The sequence below is a fragment of the Entelurus aequoreus genome, linkage group LG24, assembly GCF_033978785.1.
Source record: "Entelurus aequoreus isolate RoL-2023_Sb linkage group LG24, RoL_Eaeq_v1.1, whole genome shotgun sequence".
Taxonomy (NCBI): Eukaryota; Metazoa; Chordata; class Actinopteri; order Syngnathiformes; family Syngnathidae; genus Entelurus; species Entelurus aequoreus.
Window position 1 is genome coordinate 14,947,699 of NC_084754.1, and position 15,260 is coordinate 14,962,958.

Sequence of the window (15,260 nt, forward strand, 5' to 3'; positions counted from 1 at the left end):
ACGTTTGAGTCCACAACTTGATTTTAGACTTTGATTTAGACTTCCCTTTTATTGTGATTCAAATTTGAACTTTACAGTACAGATAAGAACAAAATGTTGTTGCATTAGCTTGTTGTAGTGCAGGATAAAAGAGTAATAAGGTGCAGATATAAATAAATAAATTACTGTACAGATAAATATATTACACTTTTGCATATGCATCAACGTTTATGGATGTATGTTATAATGTCTTTATATTCCAGCGAGTTAATCCGTTTTTGGTGGGAATTGAGGGAATTATTTTGATGCGTTCAAGAGTCTTATGGCCTGAGGGAAGAAGCTGTTACAGAACTTGGAGGTTCTGCTACGGAGCCTGCGGAACCTCTTTCTAGAGTCCAGTAGTTAAAACAGTCCTTGGTGGGGGTGGGAGGAGTCTCTACAGATTTTCTGAGCCCTGGTCAGGCAGCGACTTTTTGCGATCTCCTGGAAACGAGGAAGAGGAGTCCTGATGATCTTTTCCGCCGTCCTCACCACTCTGCAGAGACTTCCAGTCTGAGGCACTGCAGGCTCCAGTCCTATTTTAAGTCATTTCCAAAAAGTTACTATAGTAACTTGTAACAAAAGAAACACAAATTACAAAGGAAATACTTTTTTACTTTATAACACAAAATAAATAATCAGAATGTTAGACACTTATGACTCAGAGGAATTATAAGTCAACAAAGTCCTTGTGTAGTCCCTGAGTGGGTATTTCTGTCCTTTAGGTGAAAACAGCAGAGACTCGTTCAGTTCGTCAGTTTCACTTCACAGCTTGGCCTGATCACGGAGTACCAGAAACCACTGAGCTCCTTATCAGCTTCAGACACCTGGTCAGAGAGCACATGGACCAGTACTCCACCAACTCTCCCACTGTGGTCCACTGCAGGTCTGTCAGAACCAACAGAAAAGTCTGTCTGTGTCTCAATTCTTACATCCACTTTTCTTCTGTGATTGAGTGGGGTTACCAAAAGTTGAATTTACAGTATCTTTGTCTCTCTCTGTTCAGTGCTGGGGTGGGCCGCACAGGCACCTTCATAGCCATCGATCGTCTGATCTTCCAGATTGAAATCGACAATGTTGTGGATGTGTACGGCAATGTCCATGATCTACGCATGCACCGCCCCCTCATGGTGCAGACGGAGGTACAAACACAGCTCCACTTATGCAGAACTACAAAGCCAGTGAAGTTGGCATGTTGTGTAAATCAGAAATAAAAACAGAATACAATGATTTGCAAATCCTTTTCAACCTATATTCAATTAAATAGACTGCAAAGACAAGATATTTAACGTTCGAACTGGAAAACTTTATTTTTGCAAATATTACCTCATTTGGAATTTGATGCCTGCAACATGTTTCAAAAAAGCTGGCACAAGTGGCAAAAAAGATTGAGAAAGTTGAGGAATGTTCATCAAACACTTACTTGGAACATCTCACAGGTGAACAGGCTAATTGGGAACAGGTGGGTGCCATGATTGGGTATAAAAGCAGCTTCCATGAAATGCTCAGTCATTCACAAACAACGATGGGGCAAGGGTCACCACTTTGTGAACAAATGCGTGAGCAAATTGTCCAACAGTTTAAGAACAACATTTCTCTACGAGCTATTGCAAGGAATTTAGGGATTTCACCATCTACAGTCCGTAATATCATCAAAAGGTTCAGAGAATCTGGAGAAATCACTGCACGTAAGCGATGATATTACGGACCTTCAATCCCTCAGGCGGTACTGCATCAAAAAGCGACATCAGTGTGTAAAGGATATCACCACATGGGCTCAGGAACACTTCAGAAAACCACTGTCAGTAACTACAGTTGGTCGCTACATCTGTAAGTGTAAGTTAAAACTCTACTATGCAAAGCGAACGCCATTTATCAACAACACCCAGAAACGCCGCCGGCTTCGCTGGGCCCGAGCTCATCTAAGATGGACTGATGCAAAGTGTTCTGTGGACTGACGAGTCCACATTTCAAATTGTTTTTGGAAACTGTGGACGTTGTGTCCTCCGGAACAAAGAGGAAAAGAACCATCCGGATTGTTATAGGCGCAAAGTTGAAAAGCCAGCATCTCATGGTATGGGGGTGTATTAGTGCCTAAGGCATGGGTAACTTATACATCTGTGAAGGCGCCATTAATGCTGAAAGGTACATACAGGTTTTGGAGCAACATATGTTGCCATCCAGGCAACGTTATTATGGACGCCCCTGCTTATTTCAGCAAGACAATGCCAAGCCACGTGTTACAACAGTGTGGCTTCATAGTAAAAAAGTGCCGGTACTAGACTGGCCTGCCTGTAGTCCAGACCTGTCTCCCATTGAAAATGTGTGGCGCAATATGAAGCCTAAAATACCACAACGTAGACCCCGGACTGTTAACCAACTTAAGCTGTACATCAAGCAAGAATGGGAAAGAATTCCACCTGAATAGCTTCAAAAATTGGTCTCCTCAGTTCCCAAACGTTTACTGAGTGTTGTTAAAAGGAAAGGCCATGTAACACAGAGGTAAAAATGCCCCTGTGCCAACTTTTTTGCAATGTGTTGCTGCCATTAAATTCTAAGTTAATGATTATTTGCCAAAAAAAATTAAGTTTCTCAGTTTGAACATTAAATATCTCATCTTTGCAGTCTATTCAATTGAATATAAATTGAAAAGGATTTGCAAATCATTGTATTCTGTTGTTATTTACAAATTACACAACATACCAACTTCACTGGTTTTGGGTTTTGTATTTGTTGTGTGGCTAACGTGTGTGTGTTGTATGTCTGTGCAGGATCAGTACGTGTTCTTAAACCAGTGTGCAATGGACCTAATTCGATCAAGAACTGGAACTAATGTGGATCTAATCTACCAAAACACAGCTGCGCTCTCCATCTATGAGAATGTGGAACCCAAAAAAGTTTTTTATAAAACATGATACATCAATGCATAAAAAGGCCAGAAGCAGCACTCAGGTATTCTACTTCAAATATGAAAATACTGGAGAAAAAAACCCCACCATTCGTCACATTCTTCATAGTTGTATTTGGAGATAGAATAAATACCAAAGACCTTAAATCATTTTAGATTGTTAACCAAATAGTAAATATTTGAAATATGTAGCTGTTCACTGTAACTATTACTGGCTTAATACTGTATATGATTTCTCAGGTATATTGGACACTGTATGGGTATTATTATGACTGACACTTAAAAGTTTAAAAAGGAAAGTGTCATCATTTGAACTGGTGGTCCTGTACCTCTTTAATGAACCAGCAGATGGCAGCCAAGTGACAACCATAAATTATTTTCAATGGCTTTGCTCCTAAATTTACTTCGAGCTGTGCAATAGATGTGTTTGTATTGGTATGCACTAATGTGAATAATGCACTGGATGCATTCATTTAAAAGTACAATTATTTGTTTTCATCATTTGTGTATAATGTCATACTATTTTTTTTATGTATTTAACAATTCTATGCACAATAATGATACTTCCTGCTGTATATCTTCCAATATCCCTGTTCACATATGAGATTACCATTGTTTTTATTTGCTAAACAAAATCTTTTTTCATGGGACCGGTACATTCTTTTGAAACATTATTCCAGTGTGATTTTGCTGTAATAATTCAAGATGTTTGGAAGCACTTACATTTTTAGGAAAATACAGAAAACAGTCACAAGCATGTGTACAATGTCTTAATTATTATGTTTTATTTTTTGTACTCTGTGTAATAATAAGATGCTTACTGGTGCAATGCAAACCTGTAAATGGCACCCATTTTTTATTTGTGTGGTAATGAAACAGAATAGTATTCAGTGGAACTTTTGCTTGTTTATGTCTCCTGTGTATTTGCGGTTTTCTTTCAATGTGTTTTAGCAACGCTTCGCCGCTAGAGGGCGAAACATCATTGATGCTGTTTTCCAGCATGTTGCAAACACATAAGATAAATAAATAAAAAACACAATTATTTATTCATACACAACTTTGTTTGCCATATGTATGGCACCCATTTTTTATTTATGTGGTAATGAAACAAAATAGGATTCAGTAGAACTCGTTTATGTCTCATGTGTATTTGCTGTTTTCTTTGAATGTGTTTTAGCACAGCTTCGCCAGTAGAGGGCGCAAAATCATTTGCGCTGTGTTCTAGCAAGTTGCAAACACAAGATAAATAAATAAAAAACAAAATAAATTATGCATACACAACTTTGCCATATATATATATATATATATATATATATATATATATATATATATATATATATATATATATATATATATATATATATATATATATATATATATACATGATTACTGCTTTGCGCACTCTTGGTATTCTCTCGATGAGCTTCCAGCACACCTGTGAAGTGAAAACCATTTCAGGTGACTACCCCTTAAAGCTCATCGAGAGAATGCCAAGAGTGTGTAAAGCAGTAATATGGGCAAATGGTGGCTATTTTGAAGAAACTAGAATATACAACATATTTCAGTTATTTCACTTTTTTTTGTTAAGTACATAACTCCACATGTGTTCATTCATAGTTGTGATGCCTTCAGTGACAATCTACAATGTAAATTGTCATGAAAATAAAGAAAACCCATTGAATGAGAAGGTGTGTCCAAATTTTTGGCCTGTACTATATATACACACATACATATACATATGTATATACATAGCCCTCGCATACAAAACATCGTATGTGGCCCTTGGTGGAAAAAAGCTTAGACACTCCTGATCTGGTTGTTTATCAAATCAAATCAAGCTTTATTTATAGAGCACTTTTCATACATAAAAGAAATGCAACGCAAAGTGCTTTACAAAGTTAAAAACAATACCCCGGTGACCCATATCCCCTATTATCATATGGGTACGCACAGACACAGATACCAATCACAAACACACATACACACACACACACACACAACATACACACAAATGCAACTATATGGACCAATGATTACATGGCTGAGTACAGAGGAGACATGTGAGTAAACACTATCACAGGAGCCATCTGCACCAGGAGGTCATCAGACTATAACCACCAGCATAGGTGCCGATCTATGTCAGCCAGTGGTTGCGCGGTGTGTATGTATTAAAAAATAGACGTTCAGCGAAGTTAATATCCCATATGATTTGTGGCTTTATTATTTAAACGGACCAAACTCACCACAAAATTAACTACAACAAGATTGATTTTTCAAAAATTATTTTAAAGATTGAAAGTTGCCATCAATCCCACGTGGGTGTTGTCCACATGTAAAATCGGCACCTATGCTGGTGGTTAAGGTCTGATGACCTCCAGGTGCAGATGGCTCCTGTGATAGTGTTTACTCACATGTCTCCTCTGTACTCAGCCATGCAATCATTGGTCCATGTAGTTGCATATGCGTGCATGTTGTGTGTGTGTTTGTGTTTGGTATCTCTGTACGTGGGGCCCCGAAGCACCCACAGGATCGGCGCCTATGGCCACCAGGACGCTGACACAAACGCGCCCCCACAAGCGCGACCGATAACCCCTGAGGCAGATGGCTCATCTGAAGAACGTTGGAAAATAAACATAATAAAAGTTGTAAAATAGTAAGAACCATGTGTAGAGATAAATAATAAAAGGGTTCGGGTTATACTTGTATAGCGCTTTTCTACCTTCAAGGTACTCAAAGCGCTTTGACACTATTTCCACATTCACCCATTCACACACTCTTTCACACACTGATGGAGGGAGCTGCCATGCAAGGCACTTACCACGACCCATCAGGAGCAAGGGTGAAGTGTCTTGCTCAAGGACACAACGGACGTGATAATAGAAGGAAAAAAAAGAGATATCGAGATATTCTGTATTAATAAGTAGCGTAAAAGGTGCTCCTGTCTCTGGCCATGCTCCCTCCACCCCAGCAGACGATGGCGTGGAACACCGCAGAGGCCACCACAGTGTATATGTTTCTTTTACTTTTTATTCATAGCTGTATGTAGAAATGGCTGGTTGCATCAGCTCTGCTCTTTTAATGTATTTATTGTACTTTGTGTTCTTTTATGTTTCCCTCTTACACACATACATGTAAGAGGGATGTGTGCTATGGCTATGAGTTGTTTTTTCCCTTGGCCTCAGTCTGGACCCCCTCTCCATGGACCCAGGCTTAGACCGATTTTTTTCCCGATTTTTTTTCCTCAACCCCTCCATTGTTTACCTGTATCTCACCTTTTTTCTAAGGGGCGCCGGAAGTTGGCAGACCCGTCAGCAACGTTCCCTCTAAGGTGCGCGCCTGCGCAATTGCGCACTGCTCAAGCGTCCTCTGCGCACAGCAAATATGTGCCACGCACCAAATCAAATCCCATCTGAATTCTAAACAAAATAAACACATCATTTATTCTGTATAATTTTGCAATGCAACTCTGAGTGACAGTGACAACAAGCGGCCCTAACGGTGATCGTCAACACCGTTCGATTATTGTAACGTCTATCGAGATGCTTCGGGGACAGGAATTATATCAATCACTTTATTGAGCAAAACTGTTTATATTCGGACATAACCACACCAAAACATGAGTAAAACACTTGTATCTCGAAAAACTAGTCATTTTCTGCCGTACAAACCAGGCCAAAACCAACTTGTCATCTGTCACCAACACGCATAGCACTAAGCCACTGGTGCGTTTATGGCCACACAAAAAGTCGGACAACTCAAACACCACACAAAGTTACACTATGACTCCTCAGTCATACGTGTGCTTATTCTACTGTCATTTATTATTAATGTTAATTTATTGATATTAATCATGGAATGCTGTTACTAGAGAAAGTTACAGGAATGCACACTTCATCCTATGCTTACATTTCATTGTGCAACATGAGGATGTTTTAGGGCAACTAAATGTGATCTCTGAAGGGGTACAAATGATTTCCAAAGCAGGACCCCCACCCAGACATACTGTACAATACTAATCCATAGCTTATGAAAAACAAGATTTCTTTTATTTTCATTACAAGTGGGCCAAATCACTAATATTACTAAACAATCTCATGAAAATGACTCCTGTCATTTGAGTGTTATAATAAAAGATTGGTTTGAGACAGGCGTGCTGCTGGTATTGCCACGTGTGATGTTGCTCACATGTGCTCCACTGAATGCTCAGGGAGTTTTTGTGTTTGCTCACACACATGAACAATTAGAGGGAACATTGCCCGTTTAGATAAAACAATTTCATTTCAGTAGGCCTTTAAGACCCTTGTTAGATCGGAATCTGGGTTTAACGTGGTTAGTGGAGCTCCCCCTGGTGTTGTGGTTAAGTTAAAGTTAAAGTACCAATGATTGTCACACACACACTAGGTGGTGTGGTGAAATTTGTCCTCTGCATTTGACCCATCCCCTTGATCACCCCCTGGGAGGTGAGGGGAGCAGTGGGCAGCAGCGGTGCCGCGCCCGGGAATCATTTTTGGTGATTTAACCCCCAATTCCAACCCTTGATGCTAAGTGCCAAGCAGGGAGGAAATGGGTCCCATTTTTATAGTCTTTGGTATGACTCGGCCGGGGTTTGAACTCACAACCTACCGATCTCAGGGCGGACACTAACCACTAGGCCACTGGCGGTCATTTACGTTATAGTTGGCAGACCCGTCAGCGATCCTGTTCTGTCTCCCTGTAATGTTTGTCTGATCTTGAATGGGATTTCCCCTCGGGGATTAATAAAGTATTTCTGATTCTGATTATGTAAACACTTTTAAATTCCACAAACTTGCGGTTGAATTTTTTTTTTTTAATCCCCATTTTCCTATGTAAACCTAAAGGCTTTGAATACTCATGTACATTTTAGAAAATCATTTAATTAATCTTTTAAGGTTGTAAACAACAAAATAAACGGAATAATTACCCGGATGTGAGGGAGGGACGACGCTGTCCACTGTTGTCATTCTCCCTATGGCCGCAGGGGGCGCCAGGGCTGTCAGTGCAGCAGCAGCAGCAGCAGCAGCAGCAGCAGCAGCAGCACAGTCGTCCCCGCTACTCCATATTGAGACGGAACAACTTCTCCAACAACACTCCTCGCAAACCAGCAATACTTGTGGCTATGACGCCGAACTCGGCACGGAGCTTGGACACGACCGCGTGAACCCGACCCACACACGGTGAGTTGTTTTGGCCAACTTGCTATTTTTAGCTAACGTTACTTGTATTTGTTGCAATAAAACGTGAATGTCACAGTGTTGCGTGGCAGCCGCGCGCTTTGTTATTTTTTTCTTCTTTTTACGCCTGATTTACGTTACATTGAACTACTTAACGGTAAAAACCTTCAAAGGAATTCGCCCACTCTTGTCCGTTGTGCGAGGCAGGGCAGGGGTGGGGGGCTAATGTGCAGCTAGCTTAGCCGCACCAAACACACTGTCGCCACCTTAGCCCCCCACTCCTTCTTTTATCCTAAACATTTAACACCATTTATGTTCGCTCTGCTATTAAAAACACGTATTTATTTGATGGCTCAACGTGGATAGGAAGGGGCACCGTTAACCCATATAAGGGCACACGTGACGTAGCAGTTCCTCCAGATAGCACGTATTTACCATCATCCTTTCACATGATGCACATCACCGTGTTGCAGGCTGCAGCGTGACGTCACCACTGTTCAAAGTGCCGTGGCATGGCGAGGGATTCCAAAGACCAAGGAGTGGGTGGTAGACATTAAAATAGTGTAACGTGTAGGCGTTGTCAAGCCCTTTCTGTTTAGGGCAGTGTTTTTCAACCACTGTGCGGCGGCACACTACCGTGAGATTGATTAATTAATTGAAACTTGTATTAGTAGATTGCAAAGGATGAGAATACATTATATGAAACTATACAGTTTACACCAGGGGTGCCCACACTACTTTTCAATTGACCAAGTCAAGGGGATCTACCACATTCATATATAAATGATAAATGAGTTATACTTGTATAGCGCTTTTCTACCTTCAAGGTACTCAAAGCGCTTTGACAGTATTTCCACATTCACCCATTCACACACTGGTGGCGGAAGCTGCCATGCAGGGCGCTAACCAGCACCCATCAGGAGCAAGGGTGAAGTGTCTTGCCCAAGGACACAACGGACGCGACTCGGACGGTAAAAGGTGGACAGGTTGCATCTTTTATTACCACTGTTGTAAGGTGGTAATAAAAGATGCAACCTATGCTTAAAAGAGAATCTGTTTATTATATACCGCCCAGACCTGTCATCCCTCAACAAACGCAGCGAAATTGTATCAGCATGCCGTCACAGAAGAAACCACCTCCTAGGTAACACATGAGCCAATCACCACGCCCCTACGCCTGCCTGTACCCACCCGTTCTGTGTCCTACATATACCATGGTATGTGAATGCTTCTATTTAAATCTCCTGATGATTGAGGGAACCCCTCATAAAACAGGCCTGTAGAGATGAAGTAGTCTTGTGATTTTTTTTTTCCACACATACATATATTGCGCTCTACCACGGTATTGAGCACTATTTTTTTGGATAATCTAATTAAGACATATGTATATATATATATATATATATATATATATATATATATATATATATATATATATATATATATATATATACATACATATATATAATTTATATATAATTTATATTGATTTAATCATAAAAGAGACGTTTTTGTTAACAAGTTAAAGGTGTTTAATGATAATACAAGCATGTTTAACACATATAGATTCCTTTCTTTCATGAAGACAAGAATATAAGTTGGTGTATTACCTGATTCTGATGACTTGCATCGATTGGAATCAGACAGTCGTGCTGATAACGTCCACATTTTCAAATGGAGGAGAAATAAAGTCCTCCTTTCTGTCCAATACCACATGACAGTGGTTGGTTTTTGGCATCTTATTTGTCCAGCTTCCATACTCGTTTTTATACAGTTTACAAGAAATACGTTGATGGCAAACTCCGTAGCTTGCTAGTTCTTGTGCGCTCTGGCTTCCTGAGACTCTTATTTTGTTAGCGCAGGCTCCTGCTGCTTCATCCTTGAAGCAGCACTTTTATTGTGAAGACAGGAACTGTGCAGTCGGCCTTTAGGGTTTTGACAGCAGGTACGGCGCAAAAGTCTATTGAAATAAAAAGTGTTTCTCACCCTCTTCTCTGTCATTTTTTCTTAATAATGATCTCGCTGCAATCAGTGTCATCTCACAAGACCCTCAGGTGCCGTGAATGTCAATCAAGTGACGAAAGTGACGTCATAGTGAAGATTGATGATCGCTCATTTTTAGGTGTGTTTTTTTAATGCTTGGCTGGCGATCGACTGACACACCCACTATGATCGACCGGTAGCTCGCGATCGACGTAATGGGCACCCCTGGTTTACACAGTCACAGTACATATTCCGTAGAATTGACCACTAAATGGTAACAAAGGTCTTAACTCATTCTCCTTCTATTGCCACATGAATATGGAATGCACTCCCAACAGGTGTAAAAGAAAGTGCATCTCTATCCTCCTTCAAAACTGCACTAAAAGAACACCTCCAGGCAGCTACAACCCTAGACTAACCCCCTCCCCCCACCATATCCCACCACCCCGGATTGTAAATAATCAAATGTATATACTTGTTCTTATGCTTTCTGAGCTCACTATGTTCACTGCTCGCTGTACATATCCTGCAAAGTCAGACCTACACTGTTTCAATGTCCATTTCTCAGACGATATAATTCAGTGGTTCTTAACCTGGGTTCGATCCAACACTGGGGGTTCGGTGAGTCGGCCTCAGGGGTTCGGCGGAGCCTCCGCCGCGGAGGTCAAGACACACCCGACTCATCGTGTAAATAAAAACTTCTCCCTATCGGCGTATTATGGATACCCCCAAACAATGTTCCATCTGGTTTGCGGGTGTGTAATTTGTTGTGAGTTCATGCACTGTGTTGGATTTGTTCTTTGAACAAGGTGATGTTCATGCACAGTTCATTTTGTGCACCAGTAAAAAAACATACAACTTTGTCTTGAATTTGAAAAAAAAAATTTTTTGTCAATGCGCATATGAAACTGGTGGGGTTCGGTACCTCCAACAAGGTTAAGAACCGCTGATATAATTGTTGATGACTGAAGTGCTGATATCAACCCGACTCTTGATGGCTGAAACAAAGTAGATGCGGGAAAACAAAGTAGCTGCGGGAAATATCGCTCAAAGGAAGACATGAAACTCCTACAGGAAAATACCAAAAAAAGAGAAAAAGCCACCAAAATAGGAGCACAAGACGAGAACTAAAAACACTACACACAGGAAAACAGCAAAAAACTCAATAAGTCACGGCGTGATGTGACAGTTCGTGACAGTACACCTACTTTGAGACAAGATCTATAGTGATGCATGGTTGGTTAAGGTTTAAATTCATATCCAACAATTGCGACAACTACTTTTTACTGTCAAATGAGTTTCGTTTTTTTAATGATTTCTGCTGGTGGTGTGCCTCCGGATTTTTTCAACGCAAAAAATGTGACTTGGCTCAAAAAAGGTTGAAAAACACTGGTTTAGGGGATGTTGGCTGTATAGAATCTTGACTGTGACATATTGACATCAACATATTGTCTGCAATATGTGGCAATATTTTGTAATTCGCTTGCATCACGGCTGGGTGAGCTACAGCCTTTCCCAGCGATTATGGCGGCGCACACCCTGGACTGGTCACCCGTCAGTCGTAGGGCACATATAGATAAAAAACATTCATGTTTACACTAGAGTTGTACGGTATACCGGTATTAGTAAAGTACCGCGATACTAATGGATCATATTCGGTACTATACCGCCTCTGAAAAGTACCGGTCCCCCACCCATCGTCACGTCATGTCATGCAGACGAGCGTTTTCGGCAGCGCGCACACAGAGTACTTACGAGCAGACACAGTGTGTAGACAGAAAAGATCTACACCTAACATCCACTTTGATGATACCAAGTACAGAAACGTATCTAGTCGATACTACTATGATTACATCGATATTTTTTAGCATCACAAAATCTTCTTTAGTTTTTAAAAAATTGATATGTTTATAAACTCAGGAAATACGTCCCTGGACACATTAGGACTTTGAATATGACCAATGTATGATCCTGTAACTACTTGGTATCGGATTGATACCCAAATGTGTGGTATCATCCAAAACTAATGTAAAGTATCAAACAACTTTACAAATTTAGAGAAAAAAATGTGTCTGGCGATATATCTGATTTTTAGGAACACTAATACAAAACCTCACAATAATGTCTGATTGAATGCTAAAAACGTTATGACAGACCGCCTTAAAAAACGGAATGGAATTTAACGTTTTTTTTACTGAATGAGACACCCAGAATGTACATGAAAATAAAGAATGTGGGATTTACAATATTAACTATGACAGATAAAACACTGAATATTGACAACATATGAACGTCATCACCCCCTCTCCATCGACATATTTTACAATCAAGCAAAATGCAACAAACACAGCAAAATATGAACGCGAAGGGTAAAAAAAACCAAACACCTACAATCTGATATATCTGATACATCACTAAGCCAGACCTGGCCAACCCGCGGCTCGCGAGCCTCATGCGGCTCTTTGGCTGGTTTCATGCGGCTCTTAACTCTGTTATGAGAGTAGCGTATGTGTGTGTGTGGCCCTTTAAGATATGACAGCATGTGAGGTGAGTGACGTCAGTGAGTGGGTGGGCAAGAGAGGTGAGGGAGCGGCAACAGTGAGTGGTGCAGGTGCTAGTAGCTTGGTGGATGACTGCGTGCAAGACACCAATAAAGTCACAAAGTTGCAACAAACCGCCGGCCTCGTGATTCACCCTCGAGTCCGTAGCTGTAAAGACCCCCTGCCGGGTAAAGTGAAGGGTGTTACCCCCGAAGTACATCGGCCCTGGAGGAACGTCTCCCCTGCGCTCCTCGACTACGGTCTGGGAGCCGGAAGCAGGAAAGGTGTAACAACTCTATTAGTGCCTTAGTGTTTACCATGAAGTCTTTATTTTGACAGCCCCTCGTGGTAAACTTGTCTGAGTACAAACTGAGGCAGTACTTGTCATTGATAAAACTTTCGGCGAATCAAAATTTATGACCAATAAAAACGCAATAAACAGGCACGGAAATTTGACCCGGCCAAATATAAACAAAAGAAAACACTGGCGGAAAGCGATAATCGATACAATTAAAAAAACAAGCAAACCGAAAATCTGGAAATTGCGCGTCCTTTCTGATTTCAATGCGTAAAAAGACACACATAGTGCGGTAACGCCAACACTGCTTGACAGTATAACAAAATAAGTCACACTTACCGTATTTTTCGGACTATAAGTCGCAGTTTTTTTCATAGTTCGACTTATACTCAGGAGCGACTTATGTGTGAAATTATTAACACATTACCGTAAAATATCAAATAATATTATTTAGCTCATTCAAGTAAGAGACTAGACGTATAAGATTTCATCGGATTTAGCGATTAGGAGTGACAGATTGTTTGGTAAACGTATAGCATGTTCTATATGTTATAGTTATTTGAATGACTCTTACCATAATATGTTACGTTAACATACCAGGCACATTCTCAGTTGGTTATTTATGCGTCATATAACGTACACTTATTCAGCCTGTTGTTCACTATTCTTTATTTATTTTAAATTGCCTTTCAAATGTCTATTCTTGGTGTTGGGTTTTATTAAATACATTTCCCCCAAAAATGCGACTTATACCAGTGTGACTTATATATGTTTTTTCCCTTTATTATGCATTTTCCGCCGGTTCGACTTATACTCCGGAGCGACTTATAGTCCGAAAAATACAGTATATTCTGTAACATTCACAGTTTAACCTCTTGTATACAATGTATACGTAAATAATGCCTCAAAACAAGTTAATTATATTTCAACAAAACACAGCAGACGAGCTGTCGCCCTGCACAGTTGTTTTGTGCTTTGTAGTGTCGATATGGGCTTGTAGATCTTTATTTGCCACAGATATATACCTTCCTGCTCTGCACACAGTGCATTCTGCTTCCCATGTGTCACGGCCAGGACGAAAACACGGATACCTTTTCCGCAAATCATCCGTGAAATTGCATTTACGTTTCGACATCTCTCTCTTGTGTCCTGTCTGTCTCTCGACATCTCTCTCTTGTGTCCTGTCTGTCTCTCGACTCTCTCGCTCTCTGTCTCTGCCCCTCCCTCACGAATGCAGCTGCATGCGCTCGCCTCCACAATTTGTTTTGTTTTTAACCCGTTCTTATCCCTGGACGTACATTGAAAATACACGCAACCCTAACTCAAAATGCCGGACATTTGAGGCATTTAAGAAACCCCGCCCGGACAGCCCCGCAAAAGAGGACATGTCCGGGGAAGAGAGGACGTATGGACAGTCTAACATAAGAAGAAGAAGCCGAAGTTGGTTTGAGTGACGTCAAACGTGCATGTGCGTGAGATCACAGTTGTAAACAATTTGTGACAAGTTCGCTCTCAAAATGGCAGGGAAAAAAGCACAGCAAAATGAAAATATGAAGAAGAACACAGGACATTTTTAACAGAGTGGGAGAGTTTATATTTTTTTATTGAACGTAATGGCAAGCCATTCTGCCTTATATGTCAGGCGTCATTAGCGCATTTCAAAGCTTCAAATCTTCAGTGTCACAAGGAATGCCAGAAGTCCCACTAAGCAACATGCATAGTAACAGAAATAATATTATGTTTTTGTATGTAGACTTGGTTGAACTGAGAGTTTGTGTGTGTGAGACAGTGCAGACCATGTTAATTGTTGAAAATAACTGGCCTGTGGTCTTAGTACTGTAGGAGTCATGTTGGTGTGTGACATTTACAATAAATCTGGCTGAGCATAGGTCTCTGTGTGTGTGCGTGTGTGTGCGTGTGTGCGTGTGTGTGTGTGTGTGTGTGTGTGTGTGTGTAAGGGATGGGGTGATGTTCATGTGTAGGATGTGGCTCTTTGCAGTAACGCAGTAAAAAAAAAAGTGTCTCTTAGTCTCTGACTGGTTGGCCACCCCTGCACTAAGCTTTAGAATTTTGCTGTAAAAATCTCCTACCGCGTCTGTCCCTGAATCCCGCATTTCAGGCTTGCCGCTCTGGGATCAATCTGTGGAAATGCTCCCCACCCACACTGCTTGGTGCCTGTCTGAGCTGCTGTGACTTAGATTACCATGGTAACTAGTATATAATGCAAAAGCGCAGATACCAACCATTGAACTACTTTGTATAGTTCAGACTTACGGTAATATGAAAACATCACTGCACATCATAATGGCAGCTATAGTTTC

The 15,260-nt window shown here is 40.8% G+C and overlaps 2 protein-coding genes across 4 annotated transcripts in view; both read left to right on the top strand.

The window, feature by feature from the left end:
- LOC133642011 (receptor-type tyrosine-protein phosphatase eta) overlaps window positions 1-4,210 on the top strand; it is a 63,631-nt gene extending 59,421 nt beyond the window's left edge. For both annotated transcript variants that reach the window (XM_062036212.1, XM_062036213.1), the window contains exons 28-30: window positions 744-904; window positions 1,025-1,160; window positions 2,790-4,210. In XM_062036212.1, the coding sequence (XP_061892196.1) occupies window positions 744-904; window positions 1,025-1,160; window positions 2,790-2,933 (441 nt within the window). In that variant the 3' untranslated portion in view covers window positions 2,934-4,210. The remainder of the gene's footprint in view (window positions 1-743; window positions 905-1,024; window positions 1,161-2,789) is intronic.
- A 3,750-nt stretch (window positions 4,211-7,960) lies between these two features.
- The window catches only part of osbpl5 (oxysterol binding protein-like 5), an 82,811-nt gene continuing 75,511 nt past the window's right edge, over window positions 7,961-15,260 (top strand). For both annotated transcript variants that reach the window (XM_062036025.1, XM_062036026.1), the window contains exon 1: window positions 7,961-8,121. The gene's annotated coding sequence lies outside the window, so the exon portion shown is untranslated. The remainder of the gene's footprint in view (window positions 8,122-15,260) is intronic.